Raw genomic sequence first — 19,884 nt, forward strand, 5'->3', positions numbered from 1 at the left:
ATATGTTTCGATAATGTCTATTATGCACCTCTACAGAGTCCCTGGCAAGCTCGGAGCTCCTTACAAACGTACAAAAAACCGGCCAAGTGCGAGTCGGACTCGCGCACGAAGGGTTCCGTACCATTACGGAAAAAAACAGCAAAAAAATCACGTTTGTTGTATGGGAGCCCCATTTAAATATTTATATTATTCTGTTTTTAGTATTTGTTGTTATAGCGGTAGCAGAAATACATCATTTGTGAAAATTTCAACTGTCTAGCTATCACGGTTCATGAGATACAGCCTGGTGACAGACAGACGGACAGACGGACAGCGGAGTCTTAGTAATAGGGTCCCGTTTTTACCCTTTGGGTACGGAACCCTAAAAGATGCGGTCGTCGAATTTCCTCTTTTCAGCACTTGTATCGTAAATAACTAATTCCTAATTTAACATTTGTTTTGCTAACTGACTATACATGTTATAATAAGTTCAGGTAAAAAAAGACACGAAATAGAAAACCCGTGATTTATTTAAAACATAGCAACAAACAGACAAACAACCCAACAGACTAATGTAATCAGCTTGTATATCGCGTAGAGGTACAGCGCGCCGACTCCGTAGCTCAGCAATTGAAGCACCTAAAATATGATGATTCGGTTATTCTGGGTGACATTCTTAGATGATAGAATAGAATAGAAATCATTTTTCCCCTCACTAGCTCGGAAAGTTGTCTTTTATCCTTTAAAACAAGCGGGGAAAAACGCATTTTACCCACTAGTGGGGAAAATAATTTGACCTTGGATGGAGCGTGTTTAAGTAGCTTGACAGATAACAAAACCTAAAACGCTCATAATAATGATTCGTTTGATATTAATTATCATTAAACAAATGGTTTGAGAATCTAATAAAAAATACTAAATTTAGCTTTATTTAATGTTTTTATGTCATAAACCTTAAAGTTCCATAAGAAACGTTTGTTTTTTAATAATGATGTTAAATATAATTCTGAACGCACAAGTTGAGTCGATGCAATTTCAAAACGCATCATTGACATTTCATACGTCAGAAATGTCAACATTGCCAACAAAATTTTTACTTAAAATTTCTCACGTAAAAATAGAGAATTTCCAGAGTTTTTTGTTATAATATCGTAAAAAAATTAGTGATTTCAGTGATGAAGATGATCTAACGCCTGTGGATGTGGCACTTTCCTCGCTATAGTGAGGTGAAAAGTTTTGTGTTACACACGGGTGCAAATGTATTTTACTTCTCGTGTGTTGAAACACTTGCTGCGCTTAGGATTCTATTTTAGAACCACTCGCTTCGCTCGTGGTTCAACTATAGAATCCTTTCGCTTGCTCGTGTTTCAATTCCACACTCGCAGGTAAAATACAACTTTGCACCCTTGTATAACAAATAACTATATTCAGACAACACATCAATACAACACACATATAGCAAATACGAGACAAAGATTAACGAAACTGTAGAAATAGAGATATTAAGCCGAAATGGTCTCCACTCAGCAATGCAGCTGGCACGACTAGCGTGGTCAACTGCGCTGGTTTTCTGTGGAGCCAGCGGAGTGTGCAGGACAGCATAGGGCGGGGCGGGACACGTTGCGGACGATACGAGATATATGTATGTACGTGTACGCGATTGTACCCTTGCTTTGCTAGCTTGCTACACAGAATAAAAATTGAAACTATAACTACTAAGTAGTCTACTACTATTATTTTAGTCAAAGAACGCCGCTGCCGCTGCCGACGATCGCTCGCGGATTCGAAGTAATGTGTGCTTTATGAACAACTGGCTTTTGCCCGAGACTTCGTCTGCGTGGAATTAGTAATTTGGGTACCTTTTTCTCTCTCTGCTTTTTAATCCATCCTTTTTCACCCCCAAATTGGTCCACACTATACATTTCCACCCCATTTTTTACACCCTTAAGGGATGATTTCGGGGATAAAAGTTATTCTATATCCTTTCCCACAGCTCAAACTATCGTCCACATACCAAGTTTCATCTAAATCGGTTCAGCGGTTATTGATTCCGCATACAAATTTCCACCCCCCTTTTCACCCCCGTTAAGGGGTGAGTTCTGGGATAAAAAGTATCCTATGTCCTTCCCCGGGACTCAAACTTTCTGTATACCAAATTTCAACTAAATCGGTTCAGCGGTTTAAGCGTGAAGAGGTAACACACAGACAGACATACTTTCGCATTTATAATATTAGTATGGATTAGATAAATGAGGTAAATGCCATTCCGACGCGACGCCTTGATGGCGAGCAAAGAGGATATAATAAGATAGAGCGGTACTGTGATAGTAAATTTTGTAACCACTTTAAATTCACTGCCATCTATCGACATACTTTAAAACTAAAAATGAAGATTTATAAAAATACGTTAAAATGTATTTAAATATGGATAAATGATTTTTTTATTTGCATTAATTATTTTTATATGAATTTGACCCATGTTCTTTCACTGATATGCGTTAAAATTATAAATAACAAACGAAACCGTCAACGTCCTCTATACGAGAGTAGGCCAAAACTAGTGGCGCCATCTGATCGAGAATCAAATTTTCGTGATTTTCGAGGCACGTTTTTTCCTTAGACTGTATCCATCTATTTCGGAGTTATATCTATCTTTGATGGCGAGCGATCCTCGTCTGACAGTTCGGGACGCGCCAATCGTAGTGCGACCATCACCTAATTTCGATATAAGGAAACTGAAAAATGTCTTAGTTCAAAAAATAAAATGTATATAGAAAGACAAATAAAATCAGTAAGTTATAGGCCAGATACAACAATTACAACAACAATTACAATTGTATTCGTTCTGTGCAATAAAAACCTTTTTATCTTTTATCTTATCTTATCTTGTCTTATCTTAGATAGGGAGGATCGCTCGCCATCAAGGTGTCGCGTCGGAGTGTGATTTACCTAAGCTATGCCTGTTTTCCGTGGTTTTTATGTATTAAATCCTTTATTTAATGATGTATGGTGTTTTCTCCTTTAACAGAACAAACTTGTTCTTACGCTATACCACAGAATAACTAATAGTACTACCGTACAGAAAATTCACTCCTTCACAAAAGCCAGATTTAGGTATAAAATTATACCTACACTCGCCGCCTGCAAGCAAAATTGAAACTTATAACCGCGCACGAACCGTGAATCTTCTTTGCGCGCCGCAGTTTTATGACCGAGCTGCGAGTGTCGGCACGGGGTTGTCACTTGACAAGTTTTTGTACCTATACCTACTGATTTATTATTTTTAAGATAAATATGTAGGAATTACAAACGTTGATTCTGTAAACATAAAATTTTTAGCCAGAGATAGTATGTCTGATTCTCACGGAAGTAGGTATGCCGCAGAAGTATGTATGTATGTAAACACTTTGCTATACACATACCCTCTGCTTTTTGACGGCATACTCCGTGTCCTTGAGGCCATCCTTGATGATGTACTTCCTCAAGCCGATGGCCCACGTGATCATTTGCTGGGTCCAGTCCATCTTCTCTACATCGAAGTTGTATAGGTCTTGGTCTGAAAGTTAAATAATGAGGAAAAGGGGCAAAAGTAATTTTTATCAAGCAGATGTGCGTCTGCTACTACAATTTTTTATATATTATTATATGTGGTATTTTCTATGAAAAGGGGCCTTATTGTAAATACAATGCCGCGCCGCGCTGTGAGGCGTAAGCGCCATCGACAATAAGGTCCTTTTTCATACAAAATACCCCATATATAAAACTAGCGACCCGCCCCGGCTTTGCACGGGTAGTTCAACTAATTTACACAAAACCTTTACAAACTATACATATAAACCTTCCCCTTGAATCACTCTTTCTATTAAAAAAAACCGCGTCAAAATCCGTTGCGTAGTTTTAAAGATCTAAGCATACATACCAGTAACGTACCAGTTGGATAAACTGTTGTGCAACTTTACGAGATTGAAGTGAAACTCGTGAAGTTGAACCAACACAAGCATATATAAGGCAGGTTTTATGAGTGAGACAGCGCGTTCCTCTTACTCCAACTCATAGCTTAACGTACCTGTTTTGGATAAACTGTTGTGTAACTTCACTAGATTGTCGTCCTGGAAGTGGAACTCATGGCAGGTGAAGTAAGCCAGCACAGAAGATAGGTTGAACGCCAGTTGGTATAATTTCATCGCTCTGGAAACATAATCGTTGAAAATGTTTCATTTTTACTCTGAATTATTGCTCTAAAAGTCATGATCAAAGGCACGCTGATAGCGCCTACTACAAGTTAATTACATCATTTCGAAGTTTGTGCGGTTCATATAATTAGAATCGAACTTCACTTACAGGTAAGTTCGTTTAATTCCTAATTATTTGTGCAACAAGAGAGGAAAGTTGGTAACTCCTTGCGAGTATTGATTTTGAGTCCCGAGAAAGCGAAAGATTCTATAATTGAATCACGAGCGAAGTGAGTGGTTCTAAGATAGAATCTTGAGCGTAGCGAGGAACTCCGCCAGTCCGCCGGACGATATCGGCCTGTCAGTTGTTCGGAACTGTCAATTTTTTGTTCTATAATCAGTGGATAATCAGTGGGACCCTTCCGTGTCAATTGTTGCCATGGTCACGGTTAGTTGTACAGGGGAAAAATAACTGTTAAAATATTGACTTTATGGTATTAAAACTTAACAAACGCATTTATGTGGGAGTTTTAATGCCAGAACAACACTTCGCTGTATTTGGCAAATATTCGTGTTGCATCCCTTTTGTTTTGTATGTCAAAGGAAAGAGATGCAACACGAATATTTGCCAAAAAAGGCGAAGTGTGGTGCCAGCATAAGACATTTCCATAATGGGCCATCTACTAAGCATGCTAGTCAGAAAACGGTACAAAATAACAACACTAAAACACACTAAAATAAAACTATGAAAACGGATTATATCGCGTATATTGACCCCGAACGCTGTAAAGAGTTCGAAACGTCGGGATGTATTATAAATTCAATATACGCGATAAAATCCGTTTTCATAGTTTTATTTCATGAGTAACTATCGCGGTAACCGAAAACAATATTACACACTAAAATAGTTGATCCACCCATCTTTTTAAATGCTGGCACGTCCACACTGTGTCGCTTCGTCGCTTGCCAAGTCTGACTCTTGTAAGATGGGACTCACTTAGGTTTCTTGCCAAGCATCGTCAGAACCCCGTCCGCCAGATATCCAGGGATGAAGTGCATCAGGCAAGTCAGCAGACAGAACACCCACCAGCGGCTGGTGTGGTGTACGAATACGTACCACACCGCTTTCGGCGAACTTGCGCAGTAGTATACTTTCGTGAACATTATATTTAATATCTCCCCTGAAAGTAAATAAATAGCCATAAATACATGCACCATTAACAATAGATATATTTCATGTCTTGCCTAGGCTTGACCTGTGAGATTACGCTATTCAAACAACTATCGAGAACACGGATATCTTATGTCCCCGCGCCGTCCAGCCGCGCGCGCGCTCCTCCCCCCGCAGCCCGCGCCCCGCGGGGCGGGCCGCGAAGAGGCGCGCGAGCCAGAGTGCAGCACTAGCCTTTTTTAGTAAACCATAGAGTAACTTATACATACTGTACCTTTAACAGGTTTTTGACAAGTTTTCAGAGATAATAAAATATGACATTGATGCATCAAGGCGGTTTGCTTACAGAGGACACGCGAATCCGAAAATTCGCTATCTGCCTCTTTATCGCTCGAATATGCAAGAGTGACAGAGATGTTAGAAAAAGAAATTTTCTTGTTTCACAATAGACCCTCAGATTGTAGTAGATAGATAGATAGAGAAATTTATTATTCAAAAGTTATACATACAAGTTATACAGTTTCCTGCAAAACTGTTGTTCACAGTTTGTCTGCAGGTAAGATAGTGAACTAAATTATTCTACTTGCTATGCTAGTGGCGCCCTTGTGCCCCCTACGCAGAGTTTCGCGTATGCACTGCTTATGCTATCAAAATCGTTGCAGGCTTTTCTTGGTCTAACTCTATCTTCATGTCCTTCTATCCGTTCTTGCGGCGTTCTGCCGTGGCCCAGCCACCTACTATGGTTGCATTATTGACATAGTCCACTCCATGGGAATTAGGATTATACCTACTTACGCCACGTAATAGGGTTTCTAGCCGGCGACACGGTATATATCTGAATATCCTTTTATCCGTTCTTGCGGCGTTCTGCCGTGGCCCAGCCAGCTACTATGGTTGCATTATTGACATAGTCCACTCCATGGGAATTAGGATTTTACTTATATACTTACGCCACGTAATAGGGTTTCTAGCCGGCGACACGGTATATATCTTAATATCCTTCAGTCCGTTCTTGCGGCGTTCTGCCGTGGCCCAGCCACCTACTATGGTTGCATTATTGACATAGTCCACTCCATGGGAATTAGGATTATACCTACTTACGCCACGTAATAGGGTTTCTAGCCGGCGACACGGTATATATCTGAATATCCTTTTATCCGTTCTTGCGGCGTTCTGCCGTGGCCCAGCCAGCTACTATGGTTGCATTATTGACATAGTCCACTCCATGGGAATTAGGATTTTACTTATATACTTACGCCACGTAATAGGGTTTCTAGCCGGCGACACGGTATATATCTTAATATCCTTCTGTCCGTTCTTGCGGCGTTCTGCCGTGGCCCAGCCAGCTACTATGGTTGCATTATTGACATAGTCCACTCCATGGGAATTAGGATTTTACTTATATACTTACGCCACGTAATAGGGTTTCTAGCCGGCGACACGGTATATATCTTAATATCCTTCTGTCCGTTCTTGCGGCGTTCTGCCGTGGCCCAGCCAGCTACTATGGTTGCATTATTGACATAGTCCACTCCATGGGAATTAGGATTTTACTTATATACTTACGCCACGTAATAGGGTTTCTAGCCGGCGACACGGTATATATCTTAATATCCTTCTGTCCGTTCTTGCGGCGTTCTGCCGTGGCCCAGCCAGCTACTATGGTGGCGTTATTCACGTAGTCCACGGGAATTAGGTCGATTTTGGCGCCGTCTTCGGCCATGAAGGTGTGCATGACGCCAAGACCGGAGCCGAGGAGGAGCTGAAATAAAGTAGTTAGTACCTAGTAGTAGTAAACTCTGTATTGTACAAAAATACATATTAAAAATTACATGGTACAAATAATAAGATGTACAAAGGCGCTTATCCCTTTGAGAGCTCTCTTCCAGTTAACCTTTGAGTAGATGAGAGGAGAGAGTGAAAAGAGCCTGACAAATGTAGCAAAATGTACAACAAGGTACCAGAAAGACAAAGGATAGGATGGAGGATAGGAGGGTTAGATTAAAAAGAGATGGCGGGACGACCTCGACGCATTTTGCAGCGGTGGGAGCAAGAGCATACACCAAACCGTGATGAGAAAAAAGAAGAAAGAAAGAAAGAAGACCGTGGCGAAAGAAAGGAGACCTTTGCCCAGCAGTGGGATACGAGATAAGCTATTAAAAAACCGGCCAAGTGCGAGTCGGACTCGCTCACGGAGAGTTCCGTACCATTATCTATAAAAACGGCAAAAAAGTAATGTTTGTTGTATGGGAGCCCCCCTTAAATATTTATTTTATTCTGTTTTTAGTATTTGTTGTTATAGCGGCAACAGAAATACACATAGAGTATATTGAATAGTATGGAAATACATCATCTGTGAAAATTTCAACTGTCTAGCTATCACGGTTCATGAGATACAGACTGGTGACAGACAGAAAGACAGCGAAGTCTAAGTAATAGAGTCCCGTTTTTACCCTTTGGGTACGGAACCCTAAAAAAAGATATAATCGGACCAAGCTAACTTTGCAAGGAAAAAGAGTGGAAGTAACTGCAGTAACACAATAAACGCCAACTACTATGGAAACATGCCTTTTATTCTGGCATTGCACACTTTGTCATTTCTAGAATTGGCTATTAGAGGTTTGCACTTACCCCACTAGGTCCATAGACACTGCTCATGTCAACCCAGCCAGGGCTAGGCTCCAGGTTCGATGCTATGACTGAAAAAAAAAAACATTTATTAAAACGTTTAGGCCTCATTCACGAGCGCTTTTTCAACGCACGTTAAAAAAGCGTTTGAAATGACACAAATTGATACATGTACACACACGATGGCGGTGGCGGTACTGTTTTACCCAAAACTGTATACCTCTCCATACAAGCAATCCCAATAGAAAACGGATTAATTCAGATTAGGGATTGTTACTGTTGACGACTGTTTTTTTTAACATATCGTCGCTATACTTACTCAACCTCATATCTGCAACAATCATTTGATGGAAATGTCGATTTTCTTTCATTCGGAGTACGGGTGTTTTTGTCATCAAATGAGTGTTGGAGTTACGAGGTTGAGTAAGTATAGCGGCGATTTACGACACTCATTAGTGGAGAGGTCTGTCTGTAGCTCACCTATGGCGGGTCTGACGATGCAGATGGGCAGGTCCCCTGACATGGTCCTCACAGCCTCCTCGGCCAGGGCTTTGGTGTAGGCGTAGGTGTTAGGCCAGTCCTCGATCAACCTAAGCGAAAGAAAATAAAATAAAAATTAGGCACGAAACCTAGCAAGGTCTTCAGGTTGCTAACTGCCTGGAAGTGTGCATGGATTCCCTAATAGGTATTTGCTCCTGTATACTTCTACCTAATAACTTATATTTGAACATTTTCAAACGGCTATCATTATGAAATAATTTCTACCATTCGAAATCATCAAATCAGGAAAAATCTTAATAACGCGATGTAGGATTTCGCCGTTTCGTTCCAGCGCCATCTACCATGAAATGGTGTAAACTCACTTAGGTTTAATGGCAGCCAGCTTCTCCTCACTCAGCTGCTCGACCAGGTCCACCATGTGACCACGGTGCGGGGTCCCGGGGCTGTCGTAGAAGTATTTATTCAAAGAATCTTCTGTCCCGCCCTACAGATACCACAAACTCACCAAGCGAAACTCATGTATTTAGAAAAAAATCTTAACAGCGCGATGTAGAAATTCCGTCGCTTTAAAAAGCGCCATCTACCAGGAAATTGGGTAATCTCACTTAGGTTTAATGGCGGCCAGCTTCTCACTCAGCTGCTCGACGAGGTCCACCATGGTGCGGGGGTCGCCGGGGCTGTCGTAGAAGTCCTCGCGCACGGTGCCCCCGATGCGGCTGTGGGTGGCGTGCGCGTACGCCGTGGACACGTGTACGAACGATCTGGAATAGAGAGATTGATGGAAGTCTGACGGGAAGGAAAAGTAAAAATAGCAGATTTATAACGAAGTCTTATTTAATACCTCGACGTATCTATAATTGTTCTGGTTGAATAGAATAGAATACATTTATTAACGTCACATAATGGTAGGTTGTAGGTTACATAAGTGAGTGTATAAAAGGAACGGACGAAAAAAGGACCCCAACTCAGCGTAATGCCACGGCTAGCCGCAGCGCTGATTTTCGGTTGAGACCCATAGACCTGTGAGGGCTCGTCGAAGGTCACGTTCACCGTCGGAGGTCAAGGTCACAGGTTTTTTGACTGCCTATGACTAATATATAAGTCGATCTAGTGGTTCAACTTTATTTTATTTTATTTTATTTATTGGAGAAACAACAGAGGTATGCGACAGGATAATAGGTTACATTGTTAGGTACATATATGATTGAGATGACACTTACTTCCTTAAACGCTCTCACTAAAACATACTTAAAATAAACGGACTCAACTAAAAGCATAGAGTAACTTATACTAGAGCGGTACTGTCATAGTAAATTTTGTAACACCAGTAAATTCACTGCCATCTGTCGACACACTTTAAAACTAAAAATAAATATTTATAAAAATACGATAAAATGTATTTAAATATGGATAAATGATTTTTTTATTTGCATTAATTATTTTTATATAATTTTGACCCATGTTCTTTCACTGGTATGCGTTAAAATTATAAATAACAAACGAAACAGTCAACGCCCTCTATACGAGTGTAGGCCAAAACTAGTGGCGCCATCTGATCGAGAATCAAATTTTCGTGATTTTCGAGGCACGTTTTTTTCTTAGACTGTATCCATCTATAAAAGGTATATGTTTACATAGAAGTTTACCAAGTGTTCCAGACCATGCGTATGTGTACTGTAATTAGGTACTACAATTAAAATGAAAGAGAAAAGAAAAGAAAACTATCAAAAACTTGGACATACTGACAACCAATCAAATCAGTATATGTAACATTAAGTACAATGACAGTAGCGATACTAATAAATAAGCGATACTATAGCAATTATGACGACACACTACACTACTAACTTGATCTCTTTACAATCCTTTCTTCCTAGTAATAAGGCCTGTATGTTCCCTCGTACGTTGGTTCTTATAGTGGGCCACTATGATGGTCCATCGTGTAGACGAGCCATTATATTTATGTTATCACTCACTTGAGGTTCTTGCAGTCCTTTCCCAGCAGTAAGGCCTGCATGGTCCCCCGTACGTTGGTTCTGGTCGCCACACGTAGAGGCTCATCGAAGGTGATGGTCGCCGCTGCGTGGAAAATCACGGTCACCTGGCAACGAGAGATTATTACATTTCTTGTGTCAAACACAAAAGCTGTCATCCAGATGCCACGTCACCGAAGTGTCAAAACTTAAAATGAACTTTATGCATATGCACGTAGGTCTCTATGTTGCTCTGTGGTCTATGACGATTAATCGGTCTTTGGCGTTGAACCTACAGTATTTTAGAGCTTATATCAGGAATAGTCGTATCTCATTTACCATCGTGTACCAGTTCTGGTCGCTAATAGCCATGATCAGTACGAGATGAGAAATAAATCCTACACTTAGTGATATTCAACCAATGAGCGTAATTGTATATTTAACGCAATACTTTAAAAAAACTCCGCTTTTTTTGTAGAACTTACAACAGAAATACTCGATACGTACCTCATTGACCATCGTGTACCAGTCCTGGTCGCTAATCGCCATGCGCAGTTGTGTGATGTCGCCATTGACCGGCGTCACGCGCGACACGAAGTCGGGCTTGCGTTTGTGCAGGATCTCAAATACCTATTAATATGTATCCATACTATATATACTATATTATTCTAGATGTATTTTAGTTTTATTTAGTTTTAGTTTTTATTTAGTTTTATTTTATAGATAAGTTCGTTTTTAAGAAATGTATTGTTATTTTTTAGATAATAAAATCTATATGACTAATATTACTATATATTACTAGGGTGCGTTGGGGTAAGATTGAAGGGTTTTTTATGAGGGGTATCTAAGGCAAAAAAATTCCGTATGCCAAAGCATTATGGAGGACTTTTCATCTTATCCCTCATAAAAAACTCTTCAATCTTACCCCAATTTTAAAAATTATAAATGCGAAAGTGTGTCTGTCTGTCTGTCTGTCTGTTACCTCTTCACGCTTAAACCGCTAAACCGATTTAGTGGAAATTTGGTATAGAGATAGTTTGACTCCCGGGGAAGGACATAGGGTAGTTTTATCCCAGAAATCATCCTTTAAGGGGGTGAAAAGGGAGTGGAAATTTGTAAGAGAAATCAATAAAAAGCAGATTGGATAAAAAATAAGCTACTCAAATTACTAACTCTACGCAGACGAAGTCGCGGGCAAAAGCTAGTAATATTATAATTTTAGATGGAATAGCTAAGTTTTTTGTCAAAAATTTTAATTTTTGATACAAGCTTTTATCGTCGTAGGTAAGTACTTTTCTTTCGGCAGGCAAGGGCAAGTAATACTCATCGAAGCAAACCCAAACACAGGTTGCGTTGTTTTATCACAGAGTTCCTATGGCCACCTCCTGTGTCCATCATCAGATCAGATGGTACAGTCGGCATCAGATATATCGGAGCGGCAAGGTGCTTACAAATATCTGTACACGGGTCTATTGTCAAATCAAATTGTATTTGGTAAAACAGTAAAAATAAAATTTAAAAATGTGTGTGTGTGTGTGTGTGTGTGTGTGTATTACCGCACTAGTTCGCTAATTATAATGAAAAAGCACGCGGGTTTAATATTTAGGATTACGAGATTTATAAGCTTAAAAACGGTTCAACAAGTTCCACGTTAACTGATCTGTGACGTTAATATGAGCAAGTGTGTTGAAAAGATTACTTGTATTTGTAAATTTTGTAAATTCTACTTACAGGATCTTGAAAGATCTTGGCAATTCGCTCCTGTGAAGTTTGTCCCTTCTTCTCACGAAGTAGAAGATATACGCTTTTGATGTCACATGACCTGAAAGACATATAATAAGAGAAGATCATTATATGTATAAGATAATTATCATTAATACATCCTCTGCACTCGAATTATAAATAAATCATTAATCATTTGGGGCATTTTCTATGAAAAGGGACCTTATTGTCGATGGCATTGTATTTATATCGGAGTATCGTTTATAACGGCGTAAGCGCCATCGACAATAAGGTCCCTTTTTATATAAAATACCACATTTATTTTCTCGTAATAAACTTAGTATACATACAAAAGTAACATTATAAGGAAATTTAAATTTAAAACATACATAGGTATTTACATATTGTTTACCACTAAATGGGCTCGCCTCAGCATAATGCTGACCCGAGAGTCAGCGCCATTTTTGTGGGCCACAAGTTCTTCCACGTAAAAATCGTTTTATGCGATAAACGCAGCGGTAAGCGCATTTTCCCCACATTTCGTTGACGCATCAACATCAACACATGCGATCAACGCGCGCTTTAATGAGGGCTAACGCGTATGAATTCGCCGCTAGGGGCGCTAGTGTAGATGGTGGTCTTCGCAAAGTTCGAAATGTCAAATGTCACTTGTCACTTCAATGACTGACAGCTGTTCTTTAGCCCTCATTGCAATCCCAATACGAACGATACGATAGATAGTCGCGCCGCGCGATATTACACACATCAAAGTGCCAACATAGCGATAAACGTCAAAGAAGTTTTACTTCAATCGCGCGTAAAGATTACACGCACACACTTTTTTGTAATATACTTACCTGAAGTAATTTTTAGTAGGTTTAGTGACGCTTTTAGTCACAAATTAAAGTCAATTCAGCTGGTTTGTGGCATTTTTGTGACATACCGCAAGTTGATCAGAAGGGCTAAGATGGCTGGCTCTTTATCATTTGTCACCATGCCTGTCACGTTCTAACAAGTACGTAAGTGCGAAAGTGACGCATGATATGACAAGTGATAAAAACACGACCATGATACCGCTGCAGATCAGGCCGCGTAGCCAACACGCCAATCGCTAACGCTCCGTAGCGATCGAAACGCAACTGTTACTGTCGCACTAATATGGAAGAGTCATAGAGAGACACAAAGCGTTTCGTTGTCGAAGCGATAGCGATTGTCACCTGGGCTAGGCCGGCAGTTAGTGACATACTTTGTGACATACCCTAATCAGTTTGTGACGTACCTGAACAATTTCTCGATAAGCTGCTTCCCCAGAAACCCAGAGCCGCCGGTGACGAATATAACTGCATTTTTGTAAAACTCCTGCACCGCCGAATCACCCCGCGCTATAGCTTCGTCTATCGCGCGGTGACGCGATAAAGATTCTAGCTCTTGGGCGACTGCGGGGTCTATGGTGCTCACTGTCGGGAAAAAAAGTCAGTGTGCTAAGTTGGTGATTAGAATACCGGGTCACTCACGTATTTTAAGTCGAAAACGCTCGACATGTTTCACTCCGTACCGAGGATCAGAGGAGGAGGTTTTCGACTTAAAATACGTGAGTGACCCGTTATTAATATGTTTAATATGTCTGTGTCTCACGGAAGTTTTGTTATTAAAATTAGAATACCGGTCGAATTCCGCACAATGAATATTATTTTATTTAAAAAGAAATCACATGAATGGCTTAACGACCAAAACTTTTAGTGTGAGTGAATTTTTTGACACGGGATAAATCTATTAGAAATACCATACATGTAGATAATAAGAACCAAACCATAATTTGTTTTATTTAGTTTATACGAATGATCATCTAATTGTAAAATATTAGTTTTTAATTACCCTTTTGCATACCAAATGAGGTTAAACATGTAAACCTACCACTATAAGTATTATTAAGACCTTGTACCTGGTAATGTTTAATGCAAATAAACGATCTTTAAATCTTTCTCTTACACTCGACGCGATATTGTGATGAATAAGAAAGCCGTTGTGTGTAATGACCAATGCACACGTGTTTCATGCGACGTTCTTAAACCCACTTGCGAGGGAAAACACAAAACTATTAATCAATTTTAAAACAGTAAAAAAAAAACTGTCACAAATTCTATAAGTACCTATTAATTCGTATCTAAAAAGGATTATGAGTCTAAAAGCGGTACAATAAGTTCCACGTTACGAGCAAGTGTGTTGAAAATACTTAACTATTATTTACATACAAGATATATACAGTGGTACTATACGTAAACGAAATTAATAACTACCTTAAATCTGAAATAGGCTCTTGAGGCATTGTACCAAGGATGCTGGCGGCATTTCCTCGCTATATCACAATGCTGATACGTTGTGCGAGGAAGCCGCCAGCTCTTCGGTCACCAGTTACGTCAACCAGACGCTTCGCGATTTCTGGAAACAACTTGTGGACCTAGAGTTTTAACTCCAAATGGTACAAAATGATACTATCTACCACTACTAGACATATATTTATTACGTACCTACTTCTTTACCATTTTATTCTATTTTAAACGCATATTCAATAACGGTTCGTTTAATTCCATTGTTCTTTTCATTGTGTTAGGGAATAATTAATTTAAAAAAAACACAGTCATCACATAAATATGTATGATTCAAGACGTAAATTGTTACAAAATGGTCATTCTTTACGTACTTTTACCGTTTACAAAGCCTATATTATTTGAGTTCAAGCGCGAACTGAACTGGATTAGCTTTTGTATATGCAAGATGACAAAACCCTCATGTGTTATGTTATAGTTAAAACCTTTATTAATTTAATTCATTTGATTCATACGTAATTAATATATATAAGCAAAGAGGATATAATAAGATAGAGCGGTACTGTCATAGTAAATTTTGTAACCGCTGTAAATTCACTGCCATCTATCGGCATACTTTAAAACTAAAAATGAAGATTTATAAAAATACGCTAAAATGTATTTAAATATGGATAAATGATTTTTTTATTTGCATTAATTATTTTTATATGATTTTGACCCGTGTTCTTTCACTGATATGCGTTAAAATTATAAATAACAAACTAAACTGTCAACGCCCTCTATACGAGAGTAGGCCAAAACTAGTGGCTCCCTCTGATCGAGAATGAAATTTTCGTGATTTTCGAGGCACGTTTTTTCCTTAGACTGTATCCATCTATTACGGAGTTATATCTATCTTTGATATAAGACTGCACAGGACAGGTGTGGGTAATTTAAAAAAAAACGGTCAAGTGCGAGTACGTTTAACTCGCGCACCAAGGGTTCCGTGCAAACTTTAAATATTCTTATGTAACTATAATGACGAAAGACTTGACTAGAAGCACAATGCATTGAGGGCTACCGTTTTTGTGCTCACCAGTTGGCGCCACTGTAGATGTAGGTCGAGAAAAACAGATCTCAAAATTCTTCTATGCTTATTTGTATAAAATCAATACGTTCTAATATACACAAAGGTATTTTAACGTCTAAATGTACCATTTTTTCAACCTGTTTAAACTTGCATATATTTTAGTTGGCACATTTTTTGAGCTATATCTTTTGTTTACCATGATTAATCAAAGATGGACGAAAATTTATTAAACATTAATAACGGGTCACTCACGGAAGTTTTGTTATTAAAATGGACAAAGATTTACCACAATTATGAATAAGGAGCATAGAGTAACTTATACTAGAGCGGTACTGTCATAGTAAATTTTGTAACCCCAGTAAATTCACTGCCATCTGTCGACACACTTTAAAACTAAAAATGAAGATTCATAAAAATACGATAAAATGTATTTTAATATAAATAAATGATTTTTTTTATTTGCATTAATTATTTTTATGATTTTGACCCATGTTCTTTCACTGATATGCGTTAAAATTGTTAAATAACAAACGAAACCGTCAACGCCATCTATACGACAGTAGGCCAAAGCTAGTAGCGCCCTCTGAACGAGAATCAAATTTTCTTGACTTTCGAGGCACGTTTTTTCCTTAGACTGTATCCATCTATTACGGAGTGATATCTATCTTTGATAAGGAGCAAAGAGTATAATAGTATATGTATAGTAAAAGAGAGCCAACTCGCGAGTAAATGTCAAAAAATGTCTACACAAACGCCCCAAGCGGATACTGGATCAACTAACCTTTACGTATGTGTGCGTGGCACACATGCATACTTATGGATGGTATAGAAAGGATCGCAATCTCTTATGGCAGAATTGTTGTAAAAGTGACCGCGTTAAGCTTTAAATAATAGTTCCTAATTTCTCCGGTGGCGCTAGTTAGGCTCTGGGACATGAGTATAACATGAACCATATAAGGCAACAAATAACCCGACCAAATTACGTAGGTTGTTTTTGGTAGTATTTCGGTGTATGGTGGCGCCGCCTAATTACTGTTTTTTGATACACTTTTCATACATAGAGATTTGGCTCCTTTATACAGTCTCCATGTGCATACTAATAAAAACTATGGCGCCTTTTTCCTTGACCGTTTACAGTGAACTACAATGAGGTTTCTATTATTTCACCTTATTGCAAAGCAATCACGTGAAAAATGAATACACCTCATACACGGTCAAGGAAAAGGCGCCAATATGTAATGTAATACCTATTCACATTCAGTGACGATTTACTATACCAGTCTTTTATAAATGGTATCACGAAACAATATTTTAGTCGCAAAAGTAAAAACACGATGTGTAAAAATGTCGTTTATTTTTCATTAACTTGCATGCATAACAAACCAATAGTTATTTGTTATACAAGGGTGCAAAGTTGTATTTTACCCGCGAGTGTGGAATTGAAACACGAGCAAGCGAAATGATTCTATAGTGGAACCACGAGCGAAGCGAGTGGTTCTAAAATAGAATCCCGAGCGTAGCGAGTGTTTTAACACACGAGAAGTAAAATACATTTGCACCCGTGTGTAACACAAAACTTTTCCCCTCACTATAGCGAGGAAAGTGCAACATCCATAGGCGTTAGATCATCTTCATCACTGGAATCACTCATTTTTTTTACGATATTATAACAAAAAACTCTGGAAATTCTGTACTTTTACGTGAGAAGTTTTTAAGTAAAATTTTTGTTGACAATGTTGACATTTCTGACGTATGAAATGTCAATGATGCGTTTTGAAATTGCATCGACTTAACTTGTGCGTTCAGAATTATATTTAACATAATTATTAAAAAACAAACATTTATTATGGAATTTTAAGGTTTATGACTTAAAATCATTAAATAAAGCTAAATCTGGTATTTTTTATTAGATTCTCAAACCATTTATTTAATGATAATTAATATTAAACGAACCATTATTATGAGCGTTTTACGTTTTGTTATCTGTCAAGCTATTTAAACACGCTCCATCCAAGGTCAAATTACTTTCCCCACTAGTGGATAAAATGCGTTTTTCCCCGCTTGTTTTAAAGGATAAAAGACGGCTTTCCGAGCTAGTGAGGGGAAAAAATTAAGCCTGTTTAGCAAGAAACTAAAAACATTTCTGTTAGATAAATGTTACTATAATATCAGAGAATTTTTTGAAGATATATAATATCTCTTTTGTGATACTTGTGATCGTAAATTGATTGTAATTGTATTTAATATTGTGCATGGCAGATTTTATTTAAATGTAAAATAATTAATTAATTATTTGGCACATATGTAGATAATAATATGTATAATGTTAGATTAAATAAGTATGTTTCCCTATGTGGAACTATGTTGCCGTGCCCTAACAGGGCGTCACATGAACAGCTTATATTTAAGAACACCTGTACCTGCTATGTGATATGCAATAAATGATTTCAATTTCAATTTCAATTTCAAAAGATATTTTCTACGGGTAGCACTTATAGTAAATTAGTTCGAAATAATATAAATCCACTATTAAAACTGGGACGTTAATAATGTAACTAGCACAGACTAATAACTAATAAGAGATACTACGTATGTCACTAGTTAGCACGAGCCACGAAGCATTGACGCGTTTCGGAGTAATATTGTTTTAATTCGCAAAGTCGAAGAGGCGAAATCGTTTCTTTCTCCCAGGCGCACTCATTTTCAACAATTTATAGTGATTATACTTAAATTATTAATAAAAATTCAAAAATTTTAAATTTTCTGTTTGACTTTTATACTTTGACGGTTACTATGGCTTTTTTAAATGTTTCGTTTCACGTAGGGCACTTGGTGAAGTTGGTGAAATGAAACTATTTAGTTACTTGTTGTTAATAAAAGCGATTATATTATGTTCATATAAATTAAATTATTTTAAAACTATTAAAAAAATGTGAGGTACCATAATAACAAAAAAACATAAACGTGTTATACTTGAAACGGAATTTGTGTTAAAAATGCAAAGACAAAGTTTTTTTTCTTTTTAACAATTATGGCCTGGATGCGAGTTTTTTAAGCCACCACAGATTAAGGAGTAAACAAGTTTTTCCGCGGTGACACCATCTAGTTGATCTATATGGAACCATCAGGTGAGGAAATTTTGTTGGAACGTTGATGCCGACGGCGCTGGCTTCCATGTATAAGGTACCCCTTTTTAAGTTTCGCCCCCCAAGGAGTGAAAATTCCCGATAAAAAAGCTTGAAACTATGGATGGTATAGAAAGGATCGCAATCTCTTATGGCAGAATTGTTGTAAAAGTGACCGCGTTAAGCTTTAAATAATAGTTCTTAATATCTCCGGTGGCGCTAGTTAGACTCTGGGACATGAGTATAACATGAACCATATAAGGCAACAAATAACCCGACCAAATTACGTAGGTTGTTTTTGGTAGTATTTCGGTGTATGGTGGCGCCGCCTAATTACTGTTTTTTGATGGACACTTTTCATACATAGAGATTTGGCTCCTTTATACAGTCTCCATGCTTGAAACTCCCAAAACTTCTATGCATTTGACATTTTGAAAGACGTCCATCTACACTAGCGCCCCTAGCGGCGAAATTAATTGGCGAGAGGCCGCACAGGACCGAGTAAAGTGGCGCTGTCTTGACAGACAGACAGACGCACGAGTTATATAGTCTCCATGCGCACGAGTGATCCTATAAGGGTTCCGTTTTTTTCCTTTTGAAATACGGAACCCTAAAAACCGCATCCAAATCCGTTTGAGGGCTATGGTGCCACAAACAGACATTGGCGTCAAACTACGTGTACACACACCTCTTTTTGCGTAGGGGTTTTAAAATACACTGAAAAAACGGAAATAATCATAAAACAGCGTTAAAAGAAAAACAACTTACTTTTTCCTTTAATCCTAAATTATTTCACGAATTTTTGACACCTCAAAAGGTCTTCAATAAATAACTATAAATTAAAAAAAAAACTACATCACTCTTTTGGTCCGAATTTATCGATATACAGTATAAACGAAAATAGTTACTCAAACCCGTTAATGTTTAGGTCATACTGAGCAACTTTTACTATGAGACCAACTCCGAAATCACGAAAAAAATTTGCTCTCCTATAGGAAATTAAATTTTCCCCTCACTAGCTCGGAAAGTTGTCTTTTATCCTTCAAAACAAGCGGGGAAAAACGCGTTTTATCCACTAGTGGGGAAAGTAAAGCGTGTTTAATTAGCTTGACAGATAACAAAACGTAAAACGCTCATGGTAATGGTTCGTTCGATATTAATTATCATTAAATAAATGGTTTGAGAGTCTAATAAAAAATACCAAATTTAGCTTTATT

At 38.2% G+C, this 19,884-nt stretch overlaps 1 protein-coding gene across 1 annotated transcript; it reads right to left on the reverse strand.

Annotated features, from left to right (window-relative positions):
• Positions 1-495: 495 nt before the first annotated feature.
• LOC134753454 (putative fatty acyl-CoA reductase CG5065) lies at positions 496-19,506 on the reverse strand. Its single transcript, XM_063689328.1, has 16 exons — positions 19,436-19,506; positions 13,426-13,603; positions 12,156-12,246; positions 10,932-11,054; positions 10,428-10,552; positions 9,101-9,212; positions 8,814-8,860; positions 8,431-8,540; positions 7,954-8,021; positions 6,877-7,084; positions 6,601-6,698; positions 6,273-6,513; positions 5,149-5,332; positions 4,046-4,167; positions 3,402-3,535; positions 496-618 (listed from the first exon to the last, which is right to left on the reverse strand). Coding segments are annotated over exons 1-16 (1,950 nt in total). The 5' UTR covers positions 19,437-19,506; the 3' UTR covers positions 496-510.
• Positions 19,507-19,884: the final 378 nt, after the last annotated feature.

The sequence above is a fragment of the Cydia strobilella genome, chromosome 27 (assembly GCF_947568885.1).
Source record: "Cydia strobilella chromosome 27, ilCydStro3.1, whole genome shotgun sequence".
Classification (NCBI taxonomy): Eukaryota; Metazoa; Arthropoda; class Insecta; order Lepidoptera; family Tortricidae; genus Cydia; species Cydia strobilella.